Raw genomic sequence first — 27,701 nt, 5'->3', positions numbered from 1 at the left:
CACAAAATATTTTTTTTTGTAATTAAAGTTTATATTCTATAGCTAAAAAGTGCACTGCGGACCGCAGTTTGCCGAACAATAGTTTAAATAAATAACAACCTGAGTTGCCCTTTGTATAATTAAAAAGATTTTTCATTAATATATAACTAAACTAAAAAAATATTTAGATACTTTAATATGAAATTTGAATAGAATTACATGTTGATATGTTATATTTACATTTTGGACTTAAAAACAAGTTTTACGAATCTAATTTAATTTTTGTTGTATCAAAATTAAGTAAAAACAATTACAGCACCATTAAAATGATCTTCACAAGTTTTTAGTTTGTTATTACATTAAATAAGTATAATAAGTACCTCGTTCAAAATTCTCCCCTTGTTCGGATCGTTACACTCAATCATCACCTGTGAGTCGATCCTCGGCTGCTAATGGTCAGTACAGACAGTAAATATTCTATCTGGTTGGTCGATAGATAAGCTGGCGGAGAAAAGCTCGGCATCTGAACCTGAGGTGTTTAATAGTTTAGCACTTAAAAAATTTGAATGAGTTATACAAACAATAAAGGAATTTTACGGTCTACAGCAAGGTTTCCCAAGTAGGCCAAGTGACCAAGGGCCAGGTAGTCATAATTTAAAACTTACACTAGATATTCTCGATTTGTTGATGAAGAGCAAAAAATGTCTTAGGTATTTTTAATGGTAGTTTTGAAACTTACACTATATATTCTAGGGTAAAATGTCCATATCTTTTTTAGTTTCTTTAAAAAGGGCTTTTTGCAAAAAGAGTGCGGGAAACCCTGATCTACAGCCTCGAAGAACATCGAGATAAGTATATGATTAGATACAAATTTAATCGAACGTACGTTACATTAAGTTTCTCGATAACAGTTTTCCTAAAGTTCTTCTACTGATGACGTTGTTTGTGTGTTATATATTTTTGTGGTAGATTCGGTGCTACTATAGCGTATTGAAGTTTGTTGTTCGTTAAAAGATTGCGAATAATATGGGTTGGGAAAAGGGCGTGTTTGGTAAAGGTTTGGTTTTTTTTTTAAATATAAAGTTAAAGTTTTGAAAGGTTGTGGACTGAATTCAGATGTTAAACTTATTATTTAGCACGAATTCGTGAAAGTTCCATTTATTATTTTTCAGTTCATTGTTTTAAAAAATTTTTTTTGTAACGAGGTTTTCACAAAGTTTTTTTATTTTTTATTTTCGCTTGTGTAATTGTACGGTATTTTATAGTTTCTGTTTTTTTCATTTCTGTTTGCGCCTCTTTATCATTTGGAAAGCGTTTAGTTTTTAAGTCTGTTATAGAGAGAATGAGATGAGTATATACACATATATACATATATAAAAAGAATAAGAGTAATGTAACTGAGTTTAAAACTTATAGCTCGTTATTCACTGTTAAAAAAAACTTAAAAAAATGAACATAAAAGTGACAGGATTAAGAACTTATTTCAGTTGATAGAACTTACGTTGTCTTATTGTCCTTAAGTGACTAGATGCGTGTAGTGTTTAAGGTAATTTTTTTGTTGGAGATAAAAGTTGTGTCTTGTATTTTTCTCTGTTTCTATTAAACAACTAAAAGATGAATTACTATGTAACGAAATTACTTTCTGAATACTGTTCCACTTTTTAGAAAACAAAATCACAGCTTTAGTTAATTTAATTGTTTTGTTTGCACAATTTTTGGCGGTTGGTAAAAATGATATTGGGAGGTTGTTTTTATCTTTATTAATTGTTTTTGGAGTGCTTCCTTTTGACAACTTGTTTAAGATGTTATTGATATTATTGCATTCGGTTTTATAGCTTTTTTATGACGAGGCAAGACTTCGTTTTTGAGTTTTATATCAAGAACATGGTTATGTTGAGGTTTTTCTCTGTTACTTGATTCTTTTGCGATTACGGGAAAAGTTTCTAAAAATTTTTTCACTTTCTTTCTAAAGGTTTTTTTAAATGAAGGATCTGACAGTTCGAGTTTAAGTTTAACTCCTGTTTCTGCTTGTTTTATCGTTTTTTCCTTTGCATTAATTGTTAAATTACTCTTTATCATAAAATCTGAGCCGAGAATAGCAAAAGAGTTGTTTGATTCTATTACATAAAACTTGTGAGGTAAACTTTGTTATAAACCAATATTGACGTTTAGAGTTGTATATCCTAGAGCTTTCATATTAATTCCCCAGACCTTCCGAATTTCAGGTACTAATTCATCTTCTTCATATGAACTAATTCATCCCTTAGAAATAATCGAATGTTGTGCATTGGTATCAAACAAATAAGGTATTTAATTATTTTTATCAGTAATAACTAGTAGTTTGGTACTTACTTATATTTGACTTTGTGTCACAGAGTACTTTATTTTCTCGAAATTTGCTATATTTTCTTTTTGGTTCAGTTGACTTTTGTTTAAGTTTTTCGTTAAGTGTTTTATAGGTTGAGCCCGAATTTGCTTCTTCGATTCTTATTGATTTATTTTCACATGTGCACTCCAATTTTCCTTTTTCCAACATTTCTTCTAGAAATAGTTCTTTTTTTTTACCATTGCTGGATTTTGCTTAAAATATTTTATTTTATTTTATACAATTTTTTTGTAAATTTTACATTGAGGGCCTTCACAATTTTTAGCTTTCTCACCAAAAAGAACATGATAGCGACATCTGTTAAGGTTTTTATTACTAAAGTTACTTTGATGTTGTCTATAGTCTTTTGAGTAGTTGTTTATGTTTTGATTAGGTTGCGAATAATTTTAATTTCGGTTTTGGTGAAATGTCCTTTTAAATTTATTATTCAACTTATATTGGTTTTTTGTCTTTTTTTACTATTATAACTTATTTTCAAATCACCTTGTTCAAGAATACACGTAAGGCGGTTCTTAAACTTCATGATAGGAAGTTCAAGGTCTTTTTTTAGAATTTTACTCGCCCATTTGGGACTATAATTAATAGTAAGATGTTTGTAGAGGTCATCTGGCGAGCAAGTAAGACTTTTCGATACCAACTGATGAATGTCTTTAAAAGTTAGGGTATAACTCCAAATAGGTGGAAGTTTGTATATATCTGGTAAGCATGGTGTCATGCTTAAGATTTCTTGTTTGAAACAGACATAGCTAAATGGTTTACCAAATTTTACATAGTAAAGTATGTAATTAATTGGCCATATTCTGATTATGATTTCAAACTGAGTTGTATCATCGAAAATGCCCTGGCTTTTACACTAAAGCTCAAACAATTTGAACTCCTCTCTCGGATTTTTTCCTTTAATTTTCCTAAACATTATCTCTGGAAAACGCCTAGAATTTGTTGTTTTGTGGAAGTTTTGATTCTCGGGCGAAGATTTTTGATTAAAAGAGATATGATTGCCATTAGTCTGGTTCGAATCTGTAAAACAATTGGGAATTTTGTTCACCTTATTTTGTAGAATGTCGATCTGTCGTTTAAGCTTCTCGACATTTAAATTACTGCCGTAAAAAAGACTTGAATTTTTTTCATTTGATTGATCAAATTTTGAGTTAGAATTTAGGTTTTTTTGATGGGAATATGGTCGTGAAAAACTGTCTATCAATGTATTTATTGGACTCATGGATGTAGTAGGGAGTGTTTGTGTCACAGCTGTTATTAGGTAACTGGATATTTGTGATGTTCTTGTGCTTAGGGAGTCTTGAAGGAACGTAGGATTGTTGGCAGCCGTTATTATGGTCATCATATATTTACTGGCTGAGGGCGAGTCTGTCAAGTTTATTTGTGAATTAAAGCAATTAACTGAACTCACCACACTTCTTGCATGGGTGTTGATTGGTTGATTGTTCTGTAAAGAAATTGCTTTTAAAAATCTCTCAAATTTATTTTTTACTTCTTTGGTTTGCTCGTTTATTCTTTTAAAGTTGTCTTCAATGGTTGGTGTGAAAGTGCTGAAGAGGACACCATTGATATACTCCGAACTACTCGGGTCTCTAACTTTATGTGAAACCACCTCTGTAACAGGTTTGACAGTTTCAACTGGAGTCGGATTAGCAGTAGCTTCGGGGCCACCTTTATATTTAGTTGCTACCTCGGTCTGCGACCGAGTGTGAGAGGGTTTAAGAGCTAAATCACTATTCGTTTTACTTTTAATTTAAGTTTAAATATAGACTGACAAATATCTATATGCTTTATTATACAACAAAATTAAATAACAATAAGAAAAGTTTACTACTTGAGAAGGCTTCTTGCAGTTCACAATTCTAGTTGTGCTGTAACAAATGGTTGCTCGTACAGTTTGCTGGTTCCTCGTTAACACCGGATGTAGAGCGCGCGAGATAAAAAGTTACGATGTTTAAATAAAGAAAATGAAAGATAAAAATAATAAGTTTATGCCACCGAATGCGTGGGCTTATGCGTGGAGTTCAATGTTCAAATTGATCCAAGCTTGAAATTGTTGCTTAAAGACAGCTTGTCTGCTACAGTATGCGTAGGCTGATGAGTATGGCACGTTAACAACTCCAATCAAGTTGTACGCCCCGTCTACGTTGTTGAATAAGAATATTTTTCCGGAGATCATCTAGCTTTACCAAGATGGCGGCTTACGCTTAAATTTGCGAGAAGCAGAGTGTTGATTCGTGGTTGTTTCGAGGTAAATGACCTGCTTCACGCTTTGTATAAGCGTATTTATAGATTTTCGATTCTTTTTCTAGAATTTCCGATGGACTTTGGACTGCAGATCACGCGATCTCTCATTTGATTCTCTCATTTTCCCTTAGCTAACAAGTTATTTCCAGTTTAATCAAGAAATCAGAAACACACTAATTATAGACTAACACTTATTTTGTTTGTAAAAAAATAGTTTTTTTGGGAATAATTAGTTTTGCTATATTTATTTGTTGTTTTTTAAAGGAAAAATATAATATCAAGTAAAAAACATTAATTTCTTTAAATTATCAAAATTTGCATAAGTGTCCAACACGATTTCAAACGTGAAGCCAAACTTTGTTTCAATAAAGTGATGAACCGCAATTTCAGGTACTAATTTGCTTAATATAGATGAATGTTTATCTTAAAAAAGTTACGCTTAGGTTATTATAATCAAGTAAAATATTTAAATGTGTGAAACTGTTTCGTATAAAATGATAAACTATTTAATTTGATAAGTTATGAATTAAAGTTTTATATTTTAATCAAAGACTGAAAAAGACTTGAACGAAGGTGTGACGAGTTGAAAAAGTTTTTGTATGAAAAAGACCAGTTATTGAAAAGGCAAGAAAGAGAGTATAGGCCAGGGTTTCCCAACCAGGAATGCTCGCACCCCTTGGTGAAGCGAGGCAGCATTCAAGGGGGTGCAAGATGGCTTTTAAATTTTGTTTGATAGATAAGGAAAAAAAATTCTTTAACTTTGATGACTGTAAGCTAAAGCTTCGTTCACTAAACATAACTATCGGTTTTTAAAGCTAACAAGCAATTCAAATTATTAGAAGAAAAAAAGATAATTACGCCACAGTATATTTGAATAATTTTAACCTAAGCTTTCAAATTCAACATAATTTAATAATAAAGAATAACATTTATTTATGATTTAATAACAAATAGGAAAAAATGGTCATTAAATTTAAAGTGGATTTTTTGTTGAATTCTAAATCATTTCAAGAAAATCTAAAATAAATAAAAACTTAATTTTTCGTTAAATACGTTGTGAGTATTTGCCAAACGACGTGTTATTAGAATTTATTGAAGAAATAGGATTAGTTTTTTGTTTTTATTTTTGTTAGTTGAATAAATGTTTGTGTTTAAAAATAGATTCATATTTATTTCGTTTAATTAAATGTTAATTATTTTTAAACTTATTTAAAGATAGAGCAGGTAGAATAACGAGTGATGAGCTTAAAACTCACTTGCTTGATCTTCAGAAAACGTTTATCGTTGCAGAAGGAGTCTGAGTTATGCTGTTTTTTACCTTAGAAAAAAAAACTTCAGTGGTTATTAAATTATGCACTTTGTTGTACTTGTTGATTTCCATAAATTCTTTTCTTGTTAATATAGACCACTATAAAAAAATTGACAAACAAATCTTTATCGTTTTCTATAAAATTGTTCTTAAGTAAATCATTTCATGTACCGCAAGGGATGCGAGAGCATATAAAATTATTTTAGGGGTGCGGCGCATTAAAAAGGTTGGGAATCACTGGTCTAAGCAATCAATTGCTGGAATTAGAAAAGTAGCTGCTCAGGTAGGAACAATTTAAAATTAGTTATGTTTAATTTCTCAAAAAAAAATTAAACACTATCAGAGTTATAAACTGTACGCAAATAATATTATATAAGTAAAATGAATTACTGCAGCTGTAACAGACTAAGCTGTAAATTTAAGTTAATTAGTTTCCTAAAACATCATTTTTACTCTTGTTCAGTAAATTTACTGTAAAAGCAATACGCTTGACCGGCTTGTTATGAAATATTCGATAAAGCTCAGTATAACCGCAAGTCTATTATTTCAGCGCAAGAAGGAATTAAGGGACGAAGCGGAAAAGTTGGATAAAGTAGCAATCATATTGAAGAAATACCAATCCTTGGCTGAAATTTTCGTAGGACCTGCTTCTGCAGCGTTGAGAACCTGACCATAATAATTTGACCAATGTCGTCAGTGAAGAAAGTATTGAAGATGAAGAAAATACTGAAGATTAGCAATGGCTATCTTGGTGCATTGAATTAATATTTGTTTAAATAGCTTTGTAATTGAATATCTTTAAAATGTTCTTAAAAATTTTTTTTTGATATTAACATGTTTTTTTTTAATTTATAAGTTGAAAACGTTTGTAATCCGTTATAATAAAGCCCTCTATGTCTATTTGAAATGTCACGATAAAAAATTTAGTATATTGATAAAAAACACTCTGTTTCTAATAAAATAAATATATAAGCACAAAGTGAATAAAATAATTTTTACATAAGACAGAAATAAAATAACTTGTAAGAAATTATTTAGTTTTTTCGAGAAATAATGCTAAATAAAAATTTCCCACTTGTAGTTACCCAACGAGTACTAACTTAAAAAATTATAATTCTTTCTAGCAGTATAATTTAGCTATTTAATTTGGTATAAGATAAACATAAGAACAAAAAAAAAAGTTACACATTTTAGTTAAGAAAAATGTCGCAAACTTCACCTTACTTCAGGATGATTGTCATCACATAAACTTTACAATAATTTATTAGCATAACGTAATATAATACAATCAATTGGACTATCAACCAAGTGTTTAATTGGATCAACTATCAATGTAAAAAACAAATTTTTGAAATATTTATATACCAAGGTATTTTTATGTTAAATACAGTTCCATGTATAAGATTAAATAATCTCACTTTATAATTATTTTTTATCAGCTTATTACAGAACGTACTTAATAAAAAAATTATTGAACAATTTTGATAAATATAGCAGCTTTTTTTCAATATTTACCAACACAAAAACTAGTTTTTCTAATTTTATGTAAATATTTGCAAATCGATGAGAGAATACAAAGATGAAGAAGTATAACAGAAAAAACTATCTTCTTAATTATTTATCAAGTCAAAAAATATAAATTGTATCAAATTAACAGCTATTAATACTTGAACGCGATTTTTTTACTAACATAAAATTAAATATTTCAAACTGTACATAAAACTTTTGAGGTAATAAAAACTTTTAAAACAATTAATTTTTCTACGAAACCGTGATATGTATTTAAAAAGAATAAAATTAATAAAAAAACAGCCTAGATCTTCAAAATATCGCAATTTGAACAATTTTACTTTAAAAAATATTCCATCAATTTAATTTAAACTTTAAAACACCATCTTTAACTTATGTAAAGTGAAAAAAAGCAAAATATTTTCTATAAACTGACAAGCATTATCTAAGTTCATCGTAATTTTAGTAAAAATGTGATAGTCGCTTATTTTCAAATTTATTCTCAAAATTTTTCATTTGTTGAAGTTTTTTCTTCATATCATTCACTTCTGCTCTCTAACTCTGAAAAAAAACTAATTTAATGTATGTACTGATTAGTGACAATTTAAGACAATTTTTAAGACTGAACTATAGATACTAACAAAAAATATTATGAGTCAATAGTAAAAATTTACTCATATGTTTTTTTTAAATTTTTATAAAAATATGTGACAAAAATGTACTACAAAGTATATCTAATATTTGAGAAATTTAATGTTATAAAACGGTTACCGGTAGTCTATAAACGAAGGTAGTGGTTTATACACTAATATCAGCAGCTGGTTATAAATAATTTTGTTAAATATTGTGTTATCGACTAGCTTATTACACCCTGGTTAGGCCACAATTTTTACAAAGAATAGGTTTTTGCGAATACAGGGTTGCCATTGGTATTTAAGAAAATTTCTTCCAGTTTTTAAATTAAACGTTTTTGGGTCTAGTTTTAGTATATAGCAGTGGCGTCGCGTGGTATTTTTTTAGGTGGTGCAGAATTTAAAAAAAAATCCCCTACTTTAAAACTCTTTTTTATCTTAAATAAAGACTTTTTTCTATAACAATTACATTTAATTGCTATTGTAACTTAGGAAATTTTGTTAAAAAATAAAACATTTACTTTTTCAAAAAAAAAATATTTAAGAAAATAATTATAAAAAAAAAGGTAAATACTTTGAAAATTAAAGTAAATATAGGAATATAAAAAAAAATTAAGTAATTTAAAAGACACAAAAATGTTAGCTTGTTTATGAGTATTAATTTTTAAGAAGGCTTTTAAGTTTAAACTAACAGTAGAAAATATTTAGACAAAACAAATGTTTATTATATTGAAAAATACAGCAATTTTATTAGTTCTTTTTTTTGCCTCAACTTTAATTAGAAAATATTTGATTAAACATCATGCTAAGAATGGTTATTTTACTAATATCTACCTTAACAAAATAATAAATGTCTTATCAGACTTGGCAAGAAAATTAAAAAGTCTACAAAAAAAAAAAAAGGTTTTCTACAAACTGCAAGTTTATTTTAAGTAAAATTTATTTTACTAAGTAGATAATAATTGCTCATTTACTGCTAAATATTGAAAAAATAAACGAGTATCAACTTATAACTAATTAAAACTTTTGATGTTTGAAAAAAAAAAAAAGCTTGACTACTAAGTTGAAAACACAAAAGTAAAATAAGCAAGCTCATAAATATCAAATTTTACGAAGTCTCTAACTTACAATTTAGATTAAACAGACTAATATTATAATAAGAAAATACAGCAAATGCAATAATATTTCTTTTAGCCTCAACTTTAGTTAAAAAATATTTGAGTAATTAAACATCAAACTGTTTATAATTATTTTACTAATATTTAATTATTAAAAAATCTAATTACACTTGGCAAGTAAATTAAAAGTTCTACAAAAAAATAAAATGTTGTTTACAAATTAAAATTTCTTTAAAGAATAACTTAAATTACTCAGTTAAGAAATTTTAAAGAATTTTAAAATACAATTAAGAAAAAAAAAAAAAATTGACTAAGTAAAAAACTCAAAAGTAAAACAAGCAAACTAAATAATATTAAGTTTTACAAAGGCTCTAAAGTTAAAACTTAAAGTAGCTTACAGTTTAGATATAACAAACTTATATTTTAATAAAAAACATAGCAAGTATAAAAATATTTCATTTAGCTTCAACTTTACTTGAAAAGTATTGGATTAAATACCAAACTAAAAATAATATTTTTACTTACTTTTAACTAAACAAAAAAAGGAATGCATAATGAAGCTAGGCAAGTAAATATAAAAGTCAACAAACAAAGAAAATTTTATGAAATGGTTACTACTGAATATCTACCTAAAAAAATAAATCTAAAGTTCTAACTTAGCAAACATAAATACTTAAACTCTTACTTTTCACCTTTGTAACTAAAATTCATTCTTCTCTCCTTTTAAGTTGATAAATTTCTCCATCACTTCTTCCTTGAAACTAGTACAGTTTTTAAGTAAGTCCCTTACTTAAAATGTGTTTTAACCCATCCCCCCTTTTAAGCCCTTAACATCTACTTAAGAAGTATTTTACTGAAATTATTTTATACAGTTTGAATTTAACTACAAGTCATCTTTTATCAATATAAAAAATTCATATTAGTTTTTGAGATATGGTAATTCACAGTCAGAGGTACAAAAGAATCCTTATTGTTATAATATAAACTCAAACAACAAATAAATCAAATCACTAAAGTAATATCTTTTTTTATAAGTTGGCCTCAAAATCTTTAGATTTTTCTGTTATAAAACAAAACAATTTGCTAAAATAGATATTTAAAACACTAAGAAAAAAAAATTATAATAAAAGTAATTATTTTTTTGTATATATAAAAATATATATTGATACTTAAAAATTTAAAACTTCTTTTCAACAAAAGTATAAAATTTTCTAAAAAGTAGGATGAAAAAATTTGATAGAAATTGCTTTAAAAATTATGGAGAATATAGGTTTTCAGTAAAATTGTATTTTTTTGGTGTTTTGGTTTGCTCCTTGTATAATAAATCATTGTACTCTCTGGCTTTGACCGGTTGTATCTAAAAGTTTAATTGGAAATTTCAAGTTTATTAAAAGTAACTATTAGCTTTCTGAAAACGTTCAATAAGAACAACATGAAAAAAGAGCCTATACACCCCCTCCCCCCCCTTACCCTTCAAAATTTTGCACAATTTTTTTTTACTAACATTAAGATTTTTATCAACTTTTTTTCTAAATTTAATGTTTTTTTGTTGGAGGTTTAAAATTTAATAGTTCTTTAAGGGTATCTTTTCTTTATTTAAATTTAATTTGTTTTTCATTTTGATGACAGCATTTTTCTCAGGGGCTCAACTTTTTTAAGTTTAGTTGGTGAGGCTGTTGACTAAATTATAAATATGTAACCATTATAGCAGTAAAAAAATTGGTTAGTTAGTTTTCATGTGGCCATAGGGGTAAAAACTTTTATTTTTTAATTTTAAATAAGCTTGTTATTTTCAGAGTAAAAAACTAAAACTGCTTTAGTCAGGCTGAATATTTTTCTAATTTGGTCTGTTTTAATTTATCTTGGGTCATCTTTAGTTTTTTTTTAATTTCGACGTTATCCTGATTATGAGGCAAGGCAACCATGTTTCAACAATTTTATCTGAATTTTTTTCTTTGTTAATGAAAATATTAAACCAAAAGTCATATAAAGTAGACTAAATTAAAATGTTAAACTACTCTAAGTAATCAAAGTTTCTAAGTTAAGGCTATTTACTTTATTTAAATATGTGACTGTATCAATAATACTAATTTTTATTTAATATAAATCTAAATTATTTTTCTGTAAGAGTAAACTAGAAGTTTATAATAAAATTCTTAACATTTATTTTCAGAACTCAATTTTTACATTTAAAATTAATTTAATTATATATTTTATTAACTTTATGGTAACAATAATCAGTTATAGTTAAGTTTATGTATGCAGATTAAAATAAAAAATCAAATTTTTAAGACTTTGGTGATTTAGGTTTTTTATCTATTTTTTTTCAAAATATGCAATTTATGACAAGTTTTGTTCTTTTGTTGTTTCTTTTTAATAGAAGTGATCTCTCAAATTTAAAAAATCATGTGGGTACATAAGCTTAAGTTTACTCCTTTGCACTTTGCAGTAGCTTAGCTTTGTTTTTACTTTATGTTTACAATGCAATAGCTTGTAGATGATACTTTAGCAAGTCCTGTTTTAGGGAATTTTCAACTTAACTTAGTTACCGCAAGATTTTGATTTTGCGGTAATTCCTGAAGAAATTTTGCTTTTTTGAGTTCATTTGCGGCAGTCAGCTAAGAGTTTGCGGCAGTGAAGTGTGCAAAATGGTCGTTTTCAAAATTTGAGTTTTAAAAGAGATTTCGTTTAAAAAATAACGAAAACGTTATAGATACTTATTTTTTTTCTTACAAAATTTCAAGGTGGTGCAGTTGCGGCAGTGCAACACCCCACGCGACGCCCCTGGTATATAGTATAGTTTAAGGATAAAAACTGTGTTAAGTAGTACAATAGCATTGGAAAAATAAGCGACTTTAAATGAGTATTTTAATAATAATAAAAATTGATGATGGTAAATTTTTTTAATAATATTATAGATTTTTTGTTTAAATCGATATTTTACTACTGATCATATAAAAACTGTTAAAAATTCTAGGTTTTTTAGTGATTTTATTGAAATTACAGTTTTTTTTACAAAGTTTTTAAATTCCAGATTTTTCCGAGAATTTTTAGCCTAAATTATCAAATTCCAGGTTATAGAGCAACCCTAAAATAAAAGAGGATGTATTATTTTAGTTAGGAAATGATAAAAAATAATGCTTTATATCAAAGTCAAACTTGAAAAATACGTGAACTAATAAGAACATGAGATTAAAACTGACAAGTTTTTTTTAATAAATAAAATGCATTGTTTAAACCTTATACATAGAGCAAAATTATTTCAGTGGCTTTAAAACTATCTCAAAATATGCAAAATAGATAACTAAAGGCGTCAGTGCACACTAGGTTATTGAGTAAAAAAATTAATCTGAACAAAAATTAAAGTTTTTAAAGTTAATTACTATTTGAAAATCAACATACAATATAACCTAATAAATTCATTTACTTTTCCACCCTAAGGTGTACATTATCAAAAACTGAGAATTTTAAAATTGTAAAGAACTACTGATGGGCAAATTACATTTATTAACTTGATGAAAACTAATTGAGATAAAGACTAAATAACATTTCAAAATTTGTATGATTTTTTTATTACTAAAAATAGAAAATAATTTCAAAAAGTAAATATACATTTATAACAAATTTTTCATTTTTAAACTATTTACATTCGCAAATAATTTAGGATCTACATTTTATAAAGTAATAGATGAAGATAGATAAGCTTATAAAATGATTTCAAAATTTATGAAAATTTTAATTTTTAACACCGTCATAAACTTATTAAATCTCAATACATACTTATGAACTTATACTAAATTATTTTTTAAACATACTTCCGCCTTTCTTTCATTTTCTTGTGGTTGTTGCCCAGGTTCGATTTGTTGGGTATTTCTTTCTGAAATCTGCTTTGCTTCCAATTCCTGTTTAAATTAACAATCACAGCAATTTTGTATATAAGGTTAAACAGTATATTTTTATCAATTTTAATTCAATTAATAACAATACTGCTAGTTTTTTAATGTTTTAAAAACCATTCAGATTCAAAAACTCTGAATAAACTTGTAAAAATTTGACGTTGATAACACCTTTTATAACAAAAACTTAATTTAAAATTTTGCTAATAGAAAAATGAATTTAAACCAATGTAAACTTGAGTACATTATTCAAATTACTTACATGCTTTTTAGGTATCTGTATTGTTACTCATTTTTTAACCATTTTATTATAAAGATGTCAATATTTTGTTGTACACTCTGAAAAAAAAAAAGTTGTTTTTTTATATCTCTTTTTAATTTACTATTGTAAAAAAGATAAATTTTGTGTGTTTTTTTGTACACTCAGAAAAAACTGAAGATTAATTATGTATTTTACTAATGCTTTAAAAAACTATATATTTATTATAAAGTTTATAAGAACTGTAGTTTTTTAAATTATTAAAACAGAAATTTTTACGGTCTCAGAATAACAAAACACCATGAACTAACTTATTGAAAAACTGTTTGATAGCTTCCTCAAGAACATGTTTACAAATAAATAAAATAAAGATGTACAAATATTTCAGTTAATCTTCCTTGTTCAGCAAACAATTGCGATAATTTAAATTTGTAATTTTTCTTCTGTTTTGTTGGAGAATGGGAACTGGTCTGCAAAAAAAAAAAAGTTGATAAACATTGAAAAACTATAAAAATTGCTCACTGAATTTGAAAATATGTTAAAATTTAATCTTAAAAGTTTTCTGCATCACAAAAATTTTTACAAAACTTTTTTTCTTTTAAATAACAAAAAACATTTCATTTTTTCTTAAATTTATTGGAGTACTATCGGAGTAAGGCTTATTAAATTGTATCATACTAAGTAGAACTGAATTGAAATAATATCATAGTTTAAAGTTTTAACTACAGTATGAAAAGCTGGTTTGATGGTCGATCGGAGAAACCAACAAAAAATACTTCTCAGCGATTGGGCAACATTTGTTGGACAATCCTGAGTTTGCTAAAAATTATAAAAAGGAAAACCTTTCAGTATTAGTGAGAGTGAAGAACTCTTTTCAGCCACATATTCTAGAAGCCTTATGCATTCATTCTTTAAGGCCCAGTTTATGTAAGCAGAAAAGTTCGTATACCAAACTAGACTTTTTAAATCTTTATAGTAATTATTTTTAAAGTAATTAGTTTCTCTATAATTTTTTTTAAAAGTGTAGTTTCATTTTTATCGCTCGTTTATTTTAGTTAGATTTTAATCCAACGAGTTTTATAAGTACAGCAAAGTATAACCATTTAGTTAGTTTTAACATTCGATTATTACGTCGTTTTAGTTTATAAATTAAACCTACAGTATGATTTTATTTCAATTTCTATTCAGTTTTACTTAGTAAGATACAATTTTTGATAATCCTTACTCCGAAAGTACTCAAATAAATTAAAAAAAACTTGAAATTTTTTTTGTTATATTTTTTAATGAAGTTATGCACCAGAAAAAAGCTGTTAAAACCTTTTCTAAAGTAGAATTTTAGTTAATAGTTTGTATTTTTAAAATTTTATTTATTCACCCAAACTAAAAAATAAAATAGCATTTGGTATTGTTCACCTTAAGTTCAAAAACAAAATTAAAATTCAATATTAGTTTTTAAAAAATACAAGACACCTACAATACATATTTATCAAATAGTACTAACTTTTTTTAACGTAAAATATAAAATTTCAATATATAAGACTACTCTAAATACTGTCATGAAACCAAGCTTTAAATAAAATATTTAAAATTTAGCAACAATATATAAAATTCAACTAATAAATTCAAATATTTACCTATTTAATTAATAAAAAACTTAATGTACTATTAAACTTAATATTTCTTAGGCTGTTTAGATTAATTCAATTATTTATTCTTCACCTATTTACAAAAACAAACTAATAGCGCTTTTTTAAGTAAGACAATAATTAAAAGTAATAATTTATGTATTCACATTAATAAAATACTGAATATAAAACATTTATTTAAGCAGGGTTGCCACTCTTTGAGTCAAAAATCTTCCTTGAGTGACCAGAAACTTCCCTGAGTAAACTTAAACTTTTTTGATTTTTTTCTAAATCCTTATTTTTATTTTGCTTCTGGCGTAAATTACTAATACCTTATGCTCATTTATCTTCTTTAATAATAAAAGGAAGGTTGTATGTGTATGCTTCAACATTAAATGCTTACTAAACTTAAGAATTTTTTTTTTTTAAACTAAATGTTAAAAGGTTAAATCAATTGAGACTAAAAAAGAAAATTTGTGCACAATTTTGTGTAAACTTGTTAGTTAAATTTATATATATTAGAAAAAAGATTGATTTTTTTAACAAATTTTAATATACTAAAATACTCACTTTAAAAAATAAATTATCATTACATACAGATAATTTTGTAATTAATATAAATAAAAATTAACCTCTAATGTAAAAGTAAAACAACACTAACCTATGCTCATTTTTGATTTTTTTACTGAAAACAAGTAATTGTAACAAATAACTTTTTTTTTTTTTTAAACAAGGACTTATAGTTCAAAATATATTTTATTAAACTTAATAAGTAACTCAATATAAAAAATTTATAAGAACTTTTCAATGCATAGTTAACCACAACTTTCATTTTTCTAAACTGTTTGTTTTTGTTTAACTTCAGTCATGATAAATATAAATTTAAAACTTTAAAAACACTACAATGTTAATTCTAAGAATTTTGAGGAACTAGTCGCAAGGCGAAAAAATTTCTTAATTACCACTTATAAATAAATAAAAATTTTTGAACAAAATATTGAAACTAGATTAACTAAATCTTGTTCTAGATAGAGAAAGAAAACTCCTGAGATTTTTAAAACAGTCTTTAAACTTCCTCGAATTCTTTATAAAAAATCAAAAATGTCTGGAGTTTCCCTGAGATTTTCTATAACTTGAAAATTCACTGAGTGTGTGGCAACCCTGTATATATCTGTGTTTATATAATGAATTATATATTTTATCTATTTATGTTATTTATATCTATGTTTTTTATCGTTTCAGGTTTTTTTTTTGTTAATAAAGTATTTAAACACAAGAATTTTTTTCTATAATAAATTTAATTCTCCGGTTTAACTTACTTTCAATCATGAAACTTTACAAAAAACATAAAAGTGTACAAATACTCAAAAATAACACCTTATTTTATTAAGTTAGTTTATTTATGTAATGAATGTTAACAAACGAGCTGATAATAATTAAATTAAAAATAATTTTAGCAAAGTAGAGCTTAAAAAGTCCAAAGAAACTATCTTGATAAAAAGGCTGTGAAAAAGCACAAATAAAATATTAATTGTTTAGAATTCCATTCTGAGTTCATCCTATCCAATCAGAAATGCTCATCGTCTGCTACTTTTGCCATTATCTGTTCAAGTCTTCATGGCGCATTATGGTCCCTCAATCGATGTAAGGCAGGTGACTCGATATTTCCAGCTGGAATGATTATAACAGGAAGGCTCTTTTGGTTGATTTGCAACAGGTCTACCGATAGTGGCGACATTGGAAAGATCATCAATTTCATTCAGGTAATACAAATTTTATGGCTTGGTAGACTTCTATGGCTACCATGAAACGCCTTTGAATCAGTACCGTTTGACATTAGACTGTACAACCTTTTTATGTTTCTCTGTGTGAGTACCTGTTAACCGAAAAAATCTGATTATAAATTGATAGAGTCGTAGCACCGCCATTATCACTTCACTCTTTTTATATTTTCGAGTATGAGCACTACTCTGATTCTGCAGTAGGAATTCATTACCAACATAAAGGGACTACAAATTAATATTTTTCTAGTTGAGCTTTTCTAAATTTTACACAAATCTTGTTTGAAGCGCCTCTTCTTTGATCTTCCATATTTTCTAATGGTTTGAACTGCTGGATTGGATAACTTACTTAGCTTGTTCAGAAATTCTAAACTATTTAGTAGCTGACGCCCATATATGATTTTGGCCGGGGATACTCGGTAACCGCTATCTGGATTATTTTTCAACTGCAGCATTACACTTAAAAACTTAACAATGTGAAGGCATCAACAGTTAGTCATAGCAACGTTTTTGCCTGCTTAACAGCTATTTTTGATCTTGAATCTTCCAGTTCAACCATTGGATTTATATAAATTATCATAGAAACGAATTCAGTTCAACATTAAAAAGTCGTTCAAAATAGATATAGTTCGTTTTGTTTTTTTATAGATTACACACACAAATGTAAACATAAAGTATACACTAGTCTAAGTTTTGCATTGAAATCTTTAAACTAGTCTGAGCGAGTAACAGACAGCCCTGTAATCGTCTAAAACAGCAGTATAAATACTAAGTGGATATATGGCTATTGGTATGCGTTACAATTTATGTAAAATCAAATTCAAATAGTCCAAACATAAAACTGACAGATACATCTTAAATTAAAGTATTGCAAATTTAAATGCTGAAAAATATTAGGATTTTTTTTATATATAGCTAAATTCTATGTTAAATTTTTTTCAAATCGTTCCCCCATGGTTGCCACTGATCAAGCTGAGAAAAATTTCCTGACTTTTCCTGACTTTTTTCTGACTTTTTACCAAAATTTTCCTGACTTTTCTAAATCATACTCCTAAATTAAACTTATTCTAAAATACATTATCTAAATCTTAAAACTATATAAAGCTTTCAATCTATTTTTAATACATGTTAAAAACAACAGTTTTTTGCTGAATTCTATGAAACTTCCAGTACATCACTTAAACCATCTGTGTATGATTCATGTTTGTAATAAACAGCTCTATCTACAAAATACTTGTATTATCACCTTATAAACACAGCTTGTCTGAAAAAAGACACAATTTTTTAGCATTTCCTAGCATAAATGTATCTAGATAAACAAATGCCATATAAGGAACTTTTACAACTACTTAGTTATAAAAAACTCAATTATTTACTTAAACAAAAAACACTTTGATTCTAAAATTATGCTAGATAAACTTTTGTTTATATATCACAGTTTCACTATGGAAGTGTCCTTGCTACAGATCATCAATACTAAAAAGCTTAAAAAATCTGCTTGTTCAAGTAGGGTACTTGTTCAATATGTTAATAGAAAATTTTTGCAGTTTTATAAAGGATATTTTACTAATTTATACCAGGTGAAGGCATTAGAAATAAAATTAAATATTTATTTAAATTTCAAGGAAAATTTTGGATTTTTTTTCTGACTTTAAAGGACTTTTAATCAATTTTTACCATTTAAAGGCTTTGAAAAACAAGGACATTTTGTAAGTTTAAACTGACAAAACTGAATTGTTTTTTAAGTTTATAAAATTTCCTGACTTTTTTTCAAAACCCCCTATTTTTACCTGACATTTGTCATTTTTTTTAATTTTTCCTGTCTTTTCCTGACCGAGTGGCAACCCTGCTCCCCAGTAAAACAAATTTACATAAACATAATTTACTGATAGTTTAATAAAAATCTTAAACTTGTGATTATATTTTTTTATAACTTATTATAATTAATATTATTTTATTATATTTTTGGGTCTATTTTAAGTTTAAAGTTTAGTATAAGGTAAGAAACTGTGTTAAATAGCATAAAAGCAATGAGATATATTATAAGCTAATTTAAATGTTTATTTTATAAAACAAATTTTTGATGATAGAAGATGATAATGTTTTAAATTTATAATAGATTTTTCGTGACAAACCGAAATTTTACTACTTACATGAAAAAATTGTTTAAAATTTGAGGTATTTCCAGGTTGAATGGAAACCCTGTTTATATTAATGCTAAATTTACAAATGTTATAATTTTTTTGAGTGAACTTTTGTAATTGGTATATTTTAAGGAGTGAATTCACTCATAAAATATATAACATTTGTAAAGTTCTAAAATTCTGTAAGACATTTCAATTTAAGCCAAGTTTTTCTAAAAATTATATAAAATAGAATCTTATCATATAAAAAAATATGTATAAAACTGTGTTTTATAGTATAAATAATTAAATATATATAATATTGCCGTACTTTAGGGGGCTTAATAATTACAGCAACCATTGATTTTTCTAGAAAAAAAATTATGCTTTGGAAATATCATAAAAACACCCTGTGCAAAATTTTAAATGCTTTGAAGAAACTTTCACATTGGCACGAACCTATTTTCTAAAAACCACTCCAGTGCAAAATATATGTGATCCAAAAAATGCGACCTTGAGTTTTAAGCTGAATTTTTTTTACACGTGGTTAATTATCACACAAATGCATTGTAAACAATTTAAAGCGATTGAAAAAAAATATGGTGGCATTTCTTGATTTTGTGTATTTTTTTTTACTTTTTGTTAGTTTTCTTGAACTTTATAGCTCTTTTTTCTTAAAACAAGAAATGCCACCAATAAACTTTCTTTAAACCGTTTTAAATTTTTCATGTTGTGTTCATGTTATGATTGGCCACATGTAAAAAAAAAATTCAGCTAAAAATTTGAAAATCGTATTTTTTGGATTGCATTTTGCAATGGAGTGGTTTGAAGAAAATTGGTTGGAGCCAAGGTGAAAGGTTTTTCAAATCATTAAAATTTTTGCACAAGGTGTTTTTATTATATTTCCAAAACACATTTTTTCAGACAGAAACTCAGAAGTAGCTGTAATAAAAATGACAGTATTTATATTTATAAGTCTCAAATTTAATCATAACCCAGGGTTTCCAAACGTTTTTAGCAACTTTTCTCTAGGTTTTTAAAAGTACATATTTTAGGTAAATTTTTAGTTTATAGTAAACTTAAAATGAAAAAACTGTGCCAATTATAAAAACATTGAAAAGATACTGTAAAGCTACCTTAAATTTGTTTTTCAATAAAACATTTTTGATGATAAAAACTTTTTTTTTTATTTATACGACAGATTTTTGTTTCAATTTCGAATTTTACTACTCATAATGTTAAAATTGTTAAGAATTCTAGGATTTTTTTTTCAAAATTTCTCAAATTCCAGTTTTTTAGCCTAAATTGTCAAATTCCAGGTTATTCCAGTTTTTTTGTAACCCTGTAAGATTAGTCTTATTTCAATATTAATATTTCGATTATATTTAATTAACGTACTGTTTTTGTTGGTAGTTTAAAAAAAAAAAAATTCTTTAAATAAATAATTGAAATATGTATTACATAAAAAAAACAAAAGTAACATATGAATTTAACAAACACTGTGAGGAGCTTATAAACTATACTAAATAAGCGAAAATGATTAAGCAAAATATTCTATAGAACTCGATATGCCGCACTTGTAAACGTCTAAGTATAAAAAACAATAAAACTTGGAGAAGTATAACAAAAAATTAAAAAACGAGCCGAAATAAACACTAATATAAATTCGGTACCAATTTGCAATGTTAGTTTTGTTAGTTGTATCATTTTTAAGTAGTAAAACTTTTAGTTTGATTTATAATTTTATAACATATAGTATAAGTTAAAACACTACATTAGATACGATTGAATAGGTATAGTAAAGTTAGTTTAGAAAAAACTTAGTTCATTCAATTATTGGTAATTCGAAGTCTTAGCTACTGCGACTGTTAGTTAAATGTTTTATAGGTTTTTTTATTATTTATATTTATTCTACTGCATGAAACTTATTTTCGATAGTATTATTCTAAATAATATCAAGTGTAAGCTTTATAGTGCTGAATTTGCAATATGCAGCTGATTTTCAATATTGTTTTACCAATTTGTACACAAACTACACAAGGTTATTCTATAGTGGATGAAATTTATTTAGAATCCTACAGAAATCTACTATAATACCACAACTACTATTTGACGATACAACATTACTAATATTTATACCACGTTTCAGTACAAGGATCGTAAAAAAACCGGGGCTAGAGGATCATTGTTTTGTAAACAAACTGTTTCCTGAGGATCACTGAAAGGATCGAATTCAGAGAGGTCGAATGTTTCGAAACTTTGCTCCTCATTGTTGTTTACGCTGATCAGGTTGCTGCGTTCAGTTTGGCTGATCAGGTTGCTTCGTTCAGGTTGGCTGATCAGGTTGCTTCGTTCAGGTTGGCTGATCAGGTTGTTTCGGTCAGGTTGGCTGATCAGGTTGTTTCGGTCAGGTTGGCTGATCAGGTTGCTTTGTTCAGGTTGGCTGATCAGGTTGTTTCGGTCGGATTGAGGTTGGTTCACAAGCTCACCCGAATTTCCGGTTGGAGGCGCTGTTTGCAAAAAGTTTTGTCCTCCAACGATTACAACCTGCTTGTTGTTGCTGATTGTGCCGAACAGTGCCTGGCGTTGTTCCAGCTTTTTCTTCAACTTTTTCTCTTCTCTTTGTGTCTTCCTTTTCTTCTTGTACTTGTCTTCCAGCTTACAGACGATCTGTGAAGTAGTTATGTATTGTAAAGCACAACTATTCAGTATACTATAAAATTTTAAAAATAAAAAATGTACTAGGCAGAGTTATTCACAGCTGAAAATTGGTTTTTCCTAAAGGCATTTTTTTTTTTCCTTGATGACATCTTAAAAATGATTTTTAATGGCTATGAAAATAACTGATATTAAAAATAAAATGATCAGTTACAACAAAAAAAGTTTTTTTACGGATTAAACTAAGTAAAATACACGATACGGAAAGCAGAAAAATTTTCAAAAGTTAGCTATTAGTTTTTTAACATTTAATTTTTATTGATCTTTACATAAGTTCTAACTATTGTATATAACTGTATAGTTGTAAAAGATGAAAAAATCTAAGTGTTCAAAAAGTTTTTCAATTTTTTTTACGAAATCAAGTTAACCGTAGTTCTTACCTGAAACGCTACTTCTCTAGTATCAGCTATTAAATTCCTATACTCTCTGTCTCGCCTCATCAATTGCTGGTTTATTTCCTTCAGCAATTTTGTCGCCACAATTTTGTTGTTTAGATCAGTTTGGCTGATCAGGTTGCTGTAATATTGAGGGTTGTACACCAGCTCACCCGAATGACCGGTTGGAGGCGCTGTTTGCAACAAGTTCTGTCCTCCAACGATGTCAACCTGCTGGTTGGTGCTGATGGTGCCGAACCGGGTCTGGCATCGTTCCAGTTCATTCTTCAACTGTTCCACTTCATCTCGTTTCTTCTTGTTCATCTTTCTCTTTTCCAGCTTGCGGATATTCTGTGAAGTAGTATGTATTGTAAGGCACAAATATACTTTAAAATTTTAACAATAAAAAATATACTATGCATAGTTACTTACAGCTAAAAAATTGGTTTTTACTAAAAGAATACTATTTTTTCCTTGATCACATCTTAAAAATGTTTTTTTATGGCTCTAAAAATAACTTATAATAACAATTAAAATGATCAACTACAACAAAAAACCTGAGCAGCTTCTTTTATAGTTTCAGATATCAAATGGCTAGATTCTTTGTCTTGCCTTATTAATTGCTGGTATTTTGTTGTCTCGTCTACGCTTTTGTTCGATGAAAAATAATTTTCTTTCCAACCATTACTGTTCTGTAATTCATTTTAAATTATCAAATTATTACTTAGCTTCAAGTTTGTAGATTAATAATAAGTAGAAAATAACTTGCATCATGAAAATGATCTTATACACATTTTTAGTTTGTTTTTACATAAAAGTTCAACTACTTTTAAAGAAAATTTTCACTTTAGTTAATTGTATACAGCTAGATGATACTTAATGCAACTAATTTAAAGTGAACATTTTCAATTGTTATATTTTACTTTTATTTCTATAAAATTTGAATTATTCTACTGAAGTAATTTTTAGTATTCTAAAATATTTATTAATAAAAATTATTTAAATAAGTAATAATAAATACCTCGTTCAAAACTCTCGGGTTGTTCGGATCGTCACACACAACTTCCACCAGCAGCGGAGGTTTGCTTTGAGTTGATCCTCGGCTGCTATTGGCCAAAGACAGTAAATGTTCGTTCGGATTGGTCGATGGCAAAGCTGCCGGAGAAAAACTCAGCATCTGAACCTGCGATGTTTAATAGTTTAGCACTTAAGAAATTTGAATGAGTTTTACAAACAATAAAATAATTTTACGGTATACAGGCTCGATAGTTTTATATAACTGCTTTAGATTTATTAAAATCTAATTTACACATTAGATTTTGGTAGTAACAGGGTTGCCAAATGTTTTTGACAAATTTTCTCTAAGTTTACAAAATTTCCTTCAGGTTTTTAAAAGTATACATTTTTGGGTCTAATTTTAGTTCAAAGTTAAGTTTAAGGTAACTTAAATGTAACATGTACAAATTGTTTAAAATTCCAGGTTTTTAGCCTAAATTGTCAAACCCAGGTTTTTCTAGATTTCCAAGGTTTTTGGCAAGTAGTAAGCGCAAAACAAATATTTAAAAAGGCAAAAAGCTATGCATTTGAACCTTGGGTTGAAAGAGGAAGTTTTAAAGTCTACATTTCTTAAATGGAACGATACTGGTCTACAGGTTTAAAAAAAAATATTATTTTTATCAGAGTTCACGTATTAAGCTTTGCATAATAAAAACTCAGAAATGTTATTTGGTTAGAAAAACATTCAAAAACCAACCACGTTTTTGGCAACTGGTTTTGTTTTCTTTCCGTTCACTGTTAATTTACGCAACTTTTTGTTGGGAGTTGCTGGATTATCCAGATATTTTCTCTTTCGGTTGTTTTCGTCTGAACTCATTGCAGGGTCAAAAATATCAACCTATTTTTTAAATTTTTTATATGTTGATATTTTAATTAAAAAATGGTTATGTTTAAAATGCAATCGGCTATTTCTTAAACAAACTTTACATTTTTATATATACTATTAACTTATTAAATAAATGTGATGCATTTAATTGGTACTTTTTGTTATAAATTATGTAAAATTTGTAGAATTACTAACCTCTGGTTGCTGTCGCGATTTGTTTTTCTTCTGTTTAGATTTTTGAGCTGTATAACGCTGCTTTACCCCCGAAAGTAGACTGTCTGTGATAACTCCCTTCAAGTTGCCTGCGAAAATAAGTTGTTTGTAATACAATGCGAAATTACTAATGTACGTGGTCTCATATCAGTATTATATGAATATGTATGGATATCTTATATGTATTTTATAAAGTATAAGTCGCATAAAATAACTATATACTTAAAAGTATATACAAAAATTTCGGTAAGTAATAATTTATTTTCAAAAATACATGTTTTCTATTTTAAATTAGGAATCAACAGTGTTTAATATTGCATAAGACTCAGTGTACAGAAATTACAAATTTGACAGGTTTTGTTCACTTATAATGCTTATTTATTAAAACAAATAATTTAGTAAACTAACAAAAAATTGTTTATCATAATAGTTACCTGCTCTGTAGGCCATAGGGTCGAAATTTTGTGAAAACTTTTTCTTGACTTCCTCCCAGCTTTTAGAATGTTCTAGAGCTTCTCCGATCATTTCTGTCACAAATATAAATAATTAGTTAACAATTTAAAACTTAAGTAATAACGTTTTTATACCACTTATCATATTATCAGCAATCAACTATAAATAAAAAATATCATGTTTAAGTATAACTATCAACAATACAATAAATATAAATCAGCACAAATAAACATATCGCAGAAGAGAAATTGAGAGATTTTGGAAAAACCTAAAAATTAAAATTATCCCAGCTAAGCCAGAATTTGGAAAAAATTTAAATTAGTATAAGTGTTTTACCTTATTAGCATTAGAAAATTATAACTATATGAATTTTCCAACATTAGTATCAAAAAAACATTTTTATAGCCAAGAATTGTTAATAAAAAACTAACACAAAAGGGTAAAAGAAAACAAGATTACCAGAAAATTTAAAATGACTTCAGTTATAGAATGACTGTCTTAACTTGCTCAAATATGATAACTTTTGTTTATAGTGGTTAACAGTAAATGAAGAAGGAAAATTAATAAAAATTAACAAGGTGGTTTAGGGATACTTATTAGCAAGAAACAAAACTAAAACACAGATAAGGTGATCACGAAAATGTTATTTTGGGTAATTTTATTTACTTAACTAGAAAAACATAAATATAAAAAATCTAAGCATTTTATTTCAACTTTCATCTAGTTTTTTAGTTATTATCTTATATACAGTTGGTATCTTTAATATTAAGCTTATAAGTTATTTATGTAAAAGTTCACGATAAATATTACAAATTCATGCACAAATAAGTTTAAGAAAAGAGTGTATTTTCTAAATTTCCCAATTTTTAACTTTCATACTATCATACTGACTTTTAAACAATTAATTAACATACTGACTTTAAAAATCTAGTATTAAATAGTATAAAACAGTTATATTTATTTTATATTTTTTATATTAAATAATATAAAAATATCAAATATTAAATTAATTTAGTTACTTGTTTGTCATATCCTAACTTATACGCTGTTAAATTGGCAAACTATAGATATATTAAAAATTGAGATAATGAAATTTCCAATTCAAAGATTATCACAAATTTTTACAAAAAAATTTAAGAATTTATTAGCTCAATATTTTTATAGCATCTTATCTTTACAAGTTAATTTCTTACTAATTGGTAAGTGTAAAATTTTCTTATTTATAATGTTCTTAATTTCTTTTCTATGTGACAAGTATTTTAAATTTAACTTTTAATACTTCATACAGAAAGTATAATTAGAGTAAAAAACGATTAAAAATACTGAATTATTGCTTGAATGAAATACACGCACAAAAAAAACACTTTTTCATACATTAAAAAGAAATAAAATATATCTTAAACTTGAATTGTTGTAATATTGAATAGTAAATGGGTAATGTCTCACAAAAAAGGGTGGTTATTATTTGTGCCTGATGTATTTACCTAATGGTTAATATTGTGTTTTTTTATTTTTAATTTACAAACAGTACAAACATTAACATTTCAATATGCATCACATTAATAAATTTAAAAAGTGGAAAAAAAGATAACAGATGAAAATTAGAAAATAAGAACTGAACACCAAAACAAGTTTGTACGAAATACAACAAACATTAAACCAATTATAAGACAAAAAAGTAGCCAAACTATTTCAGTTAAAGACAGTTATTTAAAGTCATGCATACACTCACTGGTCTGGTGAGGCTTCAGTCTCAATTTCCTGATTTCTCCTTTTTTGTGTTTGGGCGTCCCAATCCTGCGAAAGATCAACCATTCAGGGTTAACTATGCCTTCCCATCTGTAAAAAAAATATATTTGCATTTCTATAAAACTAAACGAGGTGAAAAATCATAATATAGTAAAAAGAAAAATATAGTAAAACAGTAAAGAATTTTTTTCAAGTTATACTGATTGTGATTAAAAATTTTATTACTGACGACCAAAGCTATTTCAATCTTTTTGGTACTAATTTGCAGAATATAAATTTTCACTTTATATTTTCAAATTTTATTACAAAGCAATGATTTACTCGTTTAAACAACTAAGATATCAATTTTAGTTTATTAATTAAATCTTTTTTCTTTTAGTTTAAATTTTGTAATTTTAATTTATAGGTGATCAATAAATAATTAATAGAATATTGTTCTAATGAAACTTTATATATTAAAATCCACTAACTTTACGGGGCATGTTTTGCAGGTAAAGCACTTCATCTTGAGCTTGATGATTTTGTTCTTCTTTAAGTAGAAAGAATTGCCTGTATCTGTCAGCTCGCAGTTCTTGATCTTTCCGCACGTCAGTTCGCGGAAGATCTGTGTCGAAAAAATTATGGCATTCGTTTTTTACCAGGGAAAATTATTTTTTCAATGCTCAGTTGTTAAGAGGCATTGACATTACTTTAATTTTTAGTGTTTGTTGCTAGTTATGTTCTTAATCTAGTAAAAACAATTAACATCAAGTTTTTTTTTAACAAATTTAATGTCATCATAATTTTAAAACTCACATCCAGCCATCCGATCTTGAGCGACTTTTTGGTCCTCAACTCACTGTCCCACATCCTGTCAAAAATGTCACGAGTAATAGGAACCACAACAGAAGTTGGGTCGTTGACGTTCTCCAGGTATACAACATCATCTTGTGTGGGTTGGAAAGTTTCACCTGGCACTAAAAAGTCAACCAAGTCCTGGTTCAGTTGCTGGTTGTCGTTGCTTTCCCCACCCACCTGAGTTACATTTGTTTTGTATTTTAAGTTGCATAAATTGCTTTCTTATTTATACTTAGTTTTTACTATTTTAGGCAAAAAAAGTAAAAAAGTACCAATAAGACAATTATTATTATTAAAGAGACATTGTCTATCTTAGACTGATTATAATATTTTATTTACTATTTGAAAATTGCTTATCAATTATTTATTCACATCATGTACTATTCGACTCGAGACTTAAAGAGTGTGACTTGCTTGAGTTATGGGTACCGTACTAAAAAGCAAAAAATGAAAAGCAATGACATGTTGATTAAATACTTTCAACTTACAGCTATTTTGATGCCGCTGCGTTCACAGGCAACAGAGAGAATGTCCATCTTTGGTTTTTTCACCTGAAGTTTTTCATCAGTGGTCTTTTTCCTCTTCTTTGAGTTGACGGAAGTCGGACTTGGCAA

At 27.0% G+C, this 27,701-nt stretch overlaps 1 protein-coding gene across 1 annotated transcript; it reads right to left on the bottom strand.

The window, feature by feature from the left end:
* Nucleotides 1–403: 403 nt before the first annotated feature.
* Nucleotides 404–27,697, bottom strand: LOC145829064 (uncharacterized). The gene is made up of 14 exons (XM_082936802.1): nucleotides 27,576–27,697; nucleotides 27,046–27,264; nucleotides 26,721–26,854; nucleotides 26,234–26,340; nucleotides 24,483–24,575; nucleotides 24,031–24,137; nucleotides 23,707–23,847; nucleotides 22,975–23,136; nucleotides 22,511–22,645; nucleotides 21,960–22,304; nucleotides 21,031–21,531; nucleotides 12,993–13,079; nucleotides 3,774–4,058; nucleotides 404–508 (listed from the first exon to the last, which is right to left on the bottom strand). The coding sequence occupies exons 1-14, from the start codon at nucleotides 27,621–27,623 to the stop codon at nucleotides 404–406; spliced, it is 2,469 nt and encodes an 822-aa protein (XP_082792928.1). The 5' UTR covers nucleotides 27,624–27,697.
* Nucleotides 27,698–27,701: the final 4 nt, after the last annotated feature.

This window comes from Thalia democratica, chromosome 2 (assembly GCF_965202585.1).
Source record: "Thalia democratica chromosome 2, ktThaDemo2.hap1.1, whole genome shotgun sequence".
Taxonomy (NCBI): Eukaryota; Metazoa; Chordata; class Thaliacea; order Salpida; family Salpidae; genus Thalia; species Thalia democratica.
The sequence above is the reverse complement of the archived record's forward strand: the minus strand, read 5'-3'. Positions and strand labels throughout refer to the sequence as shown.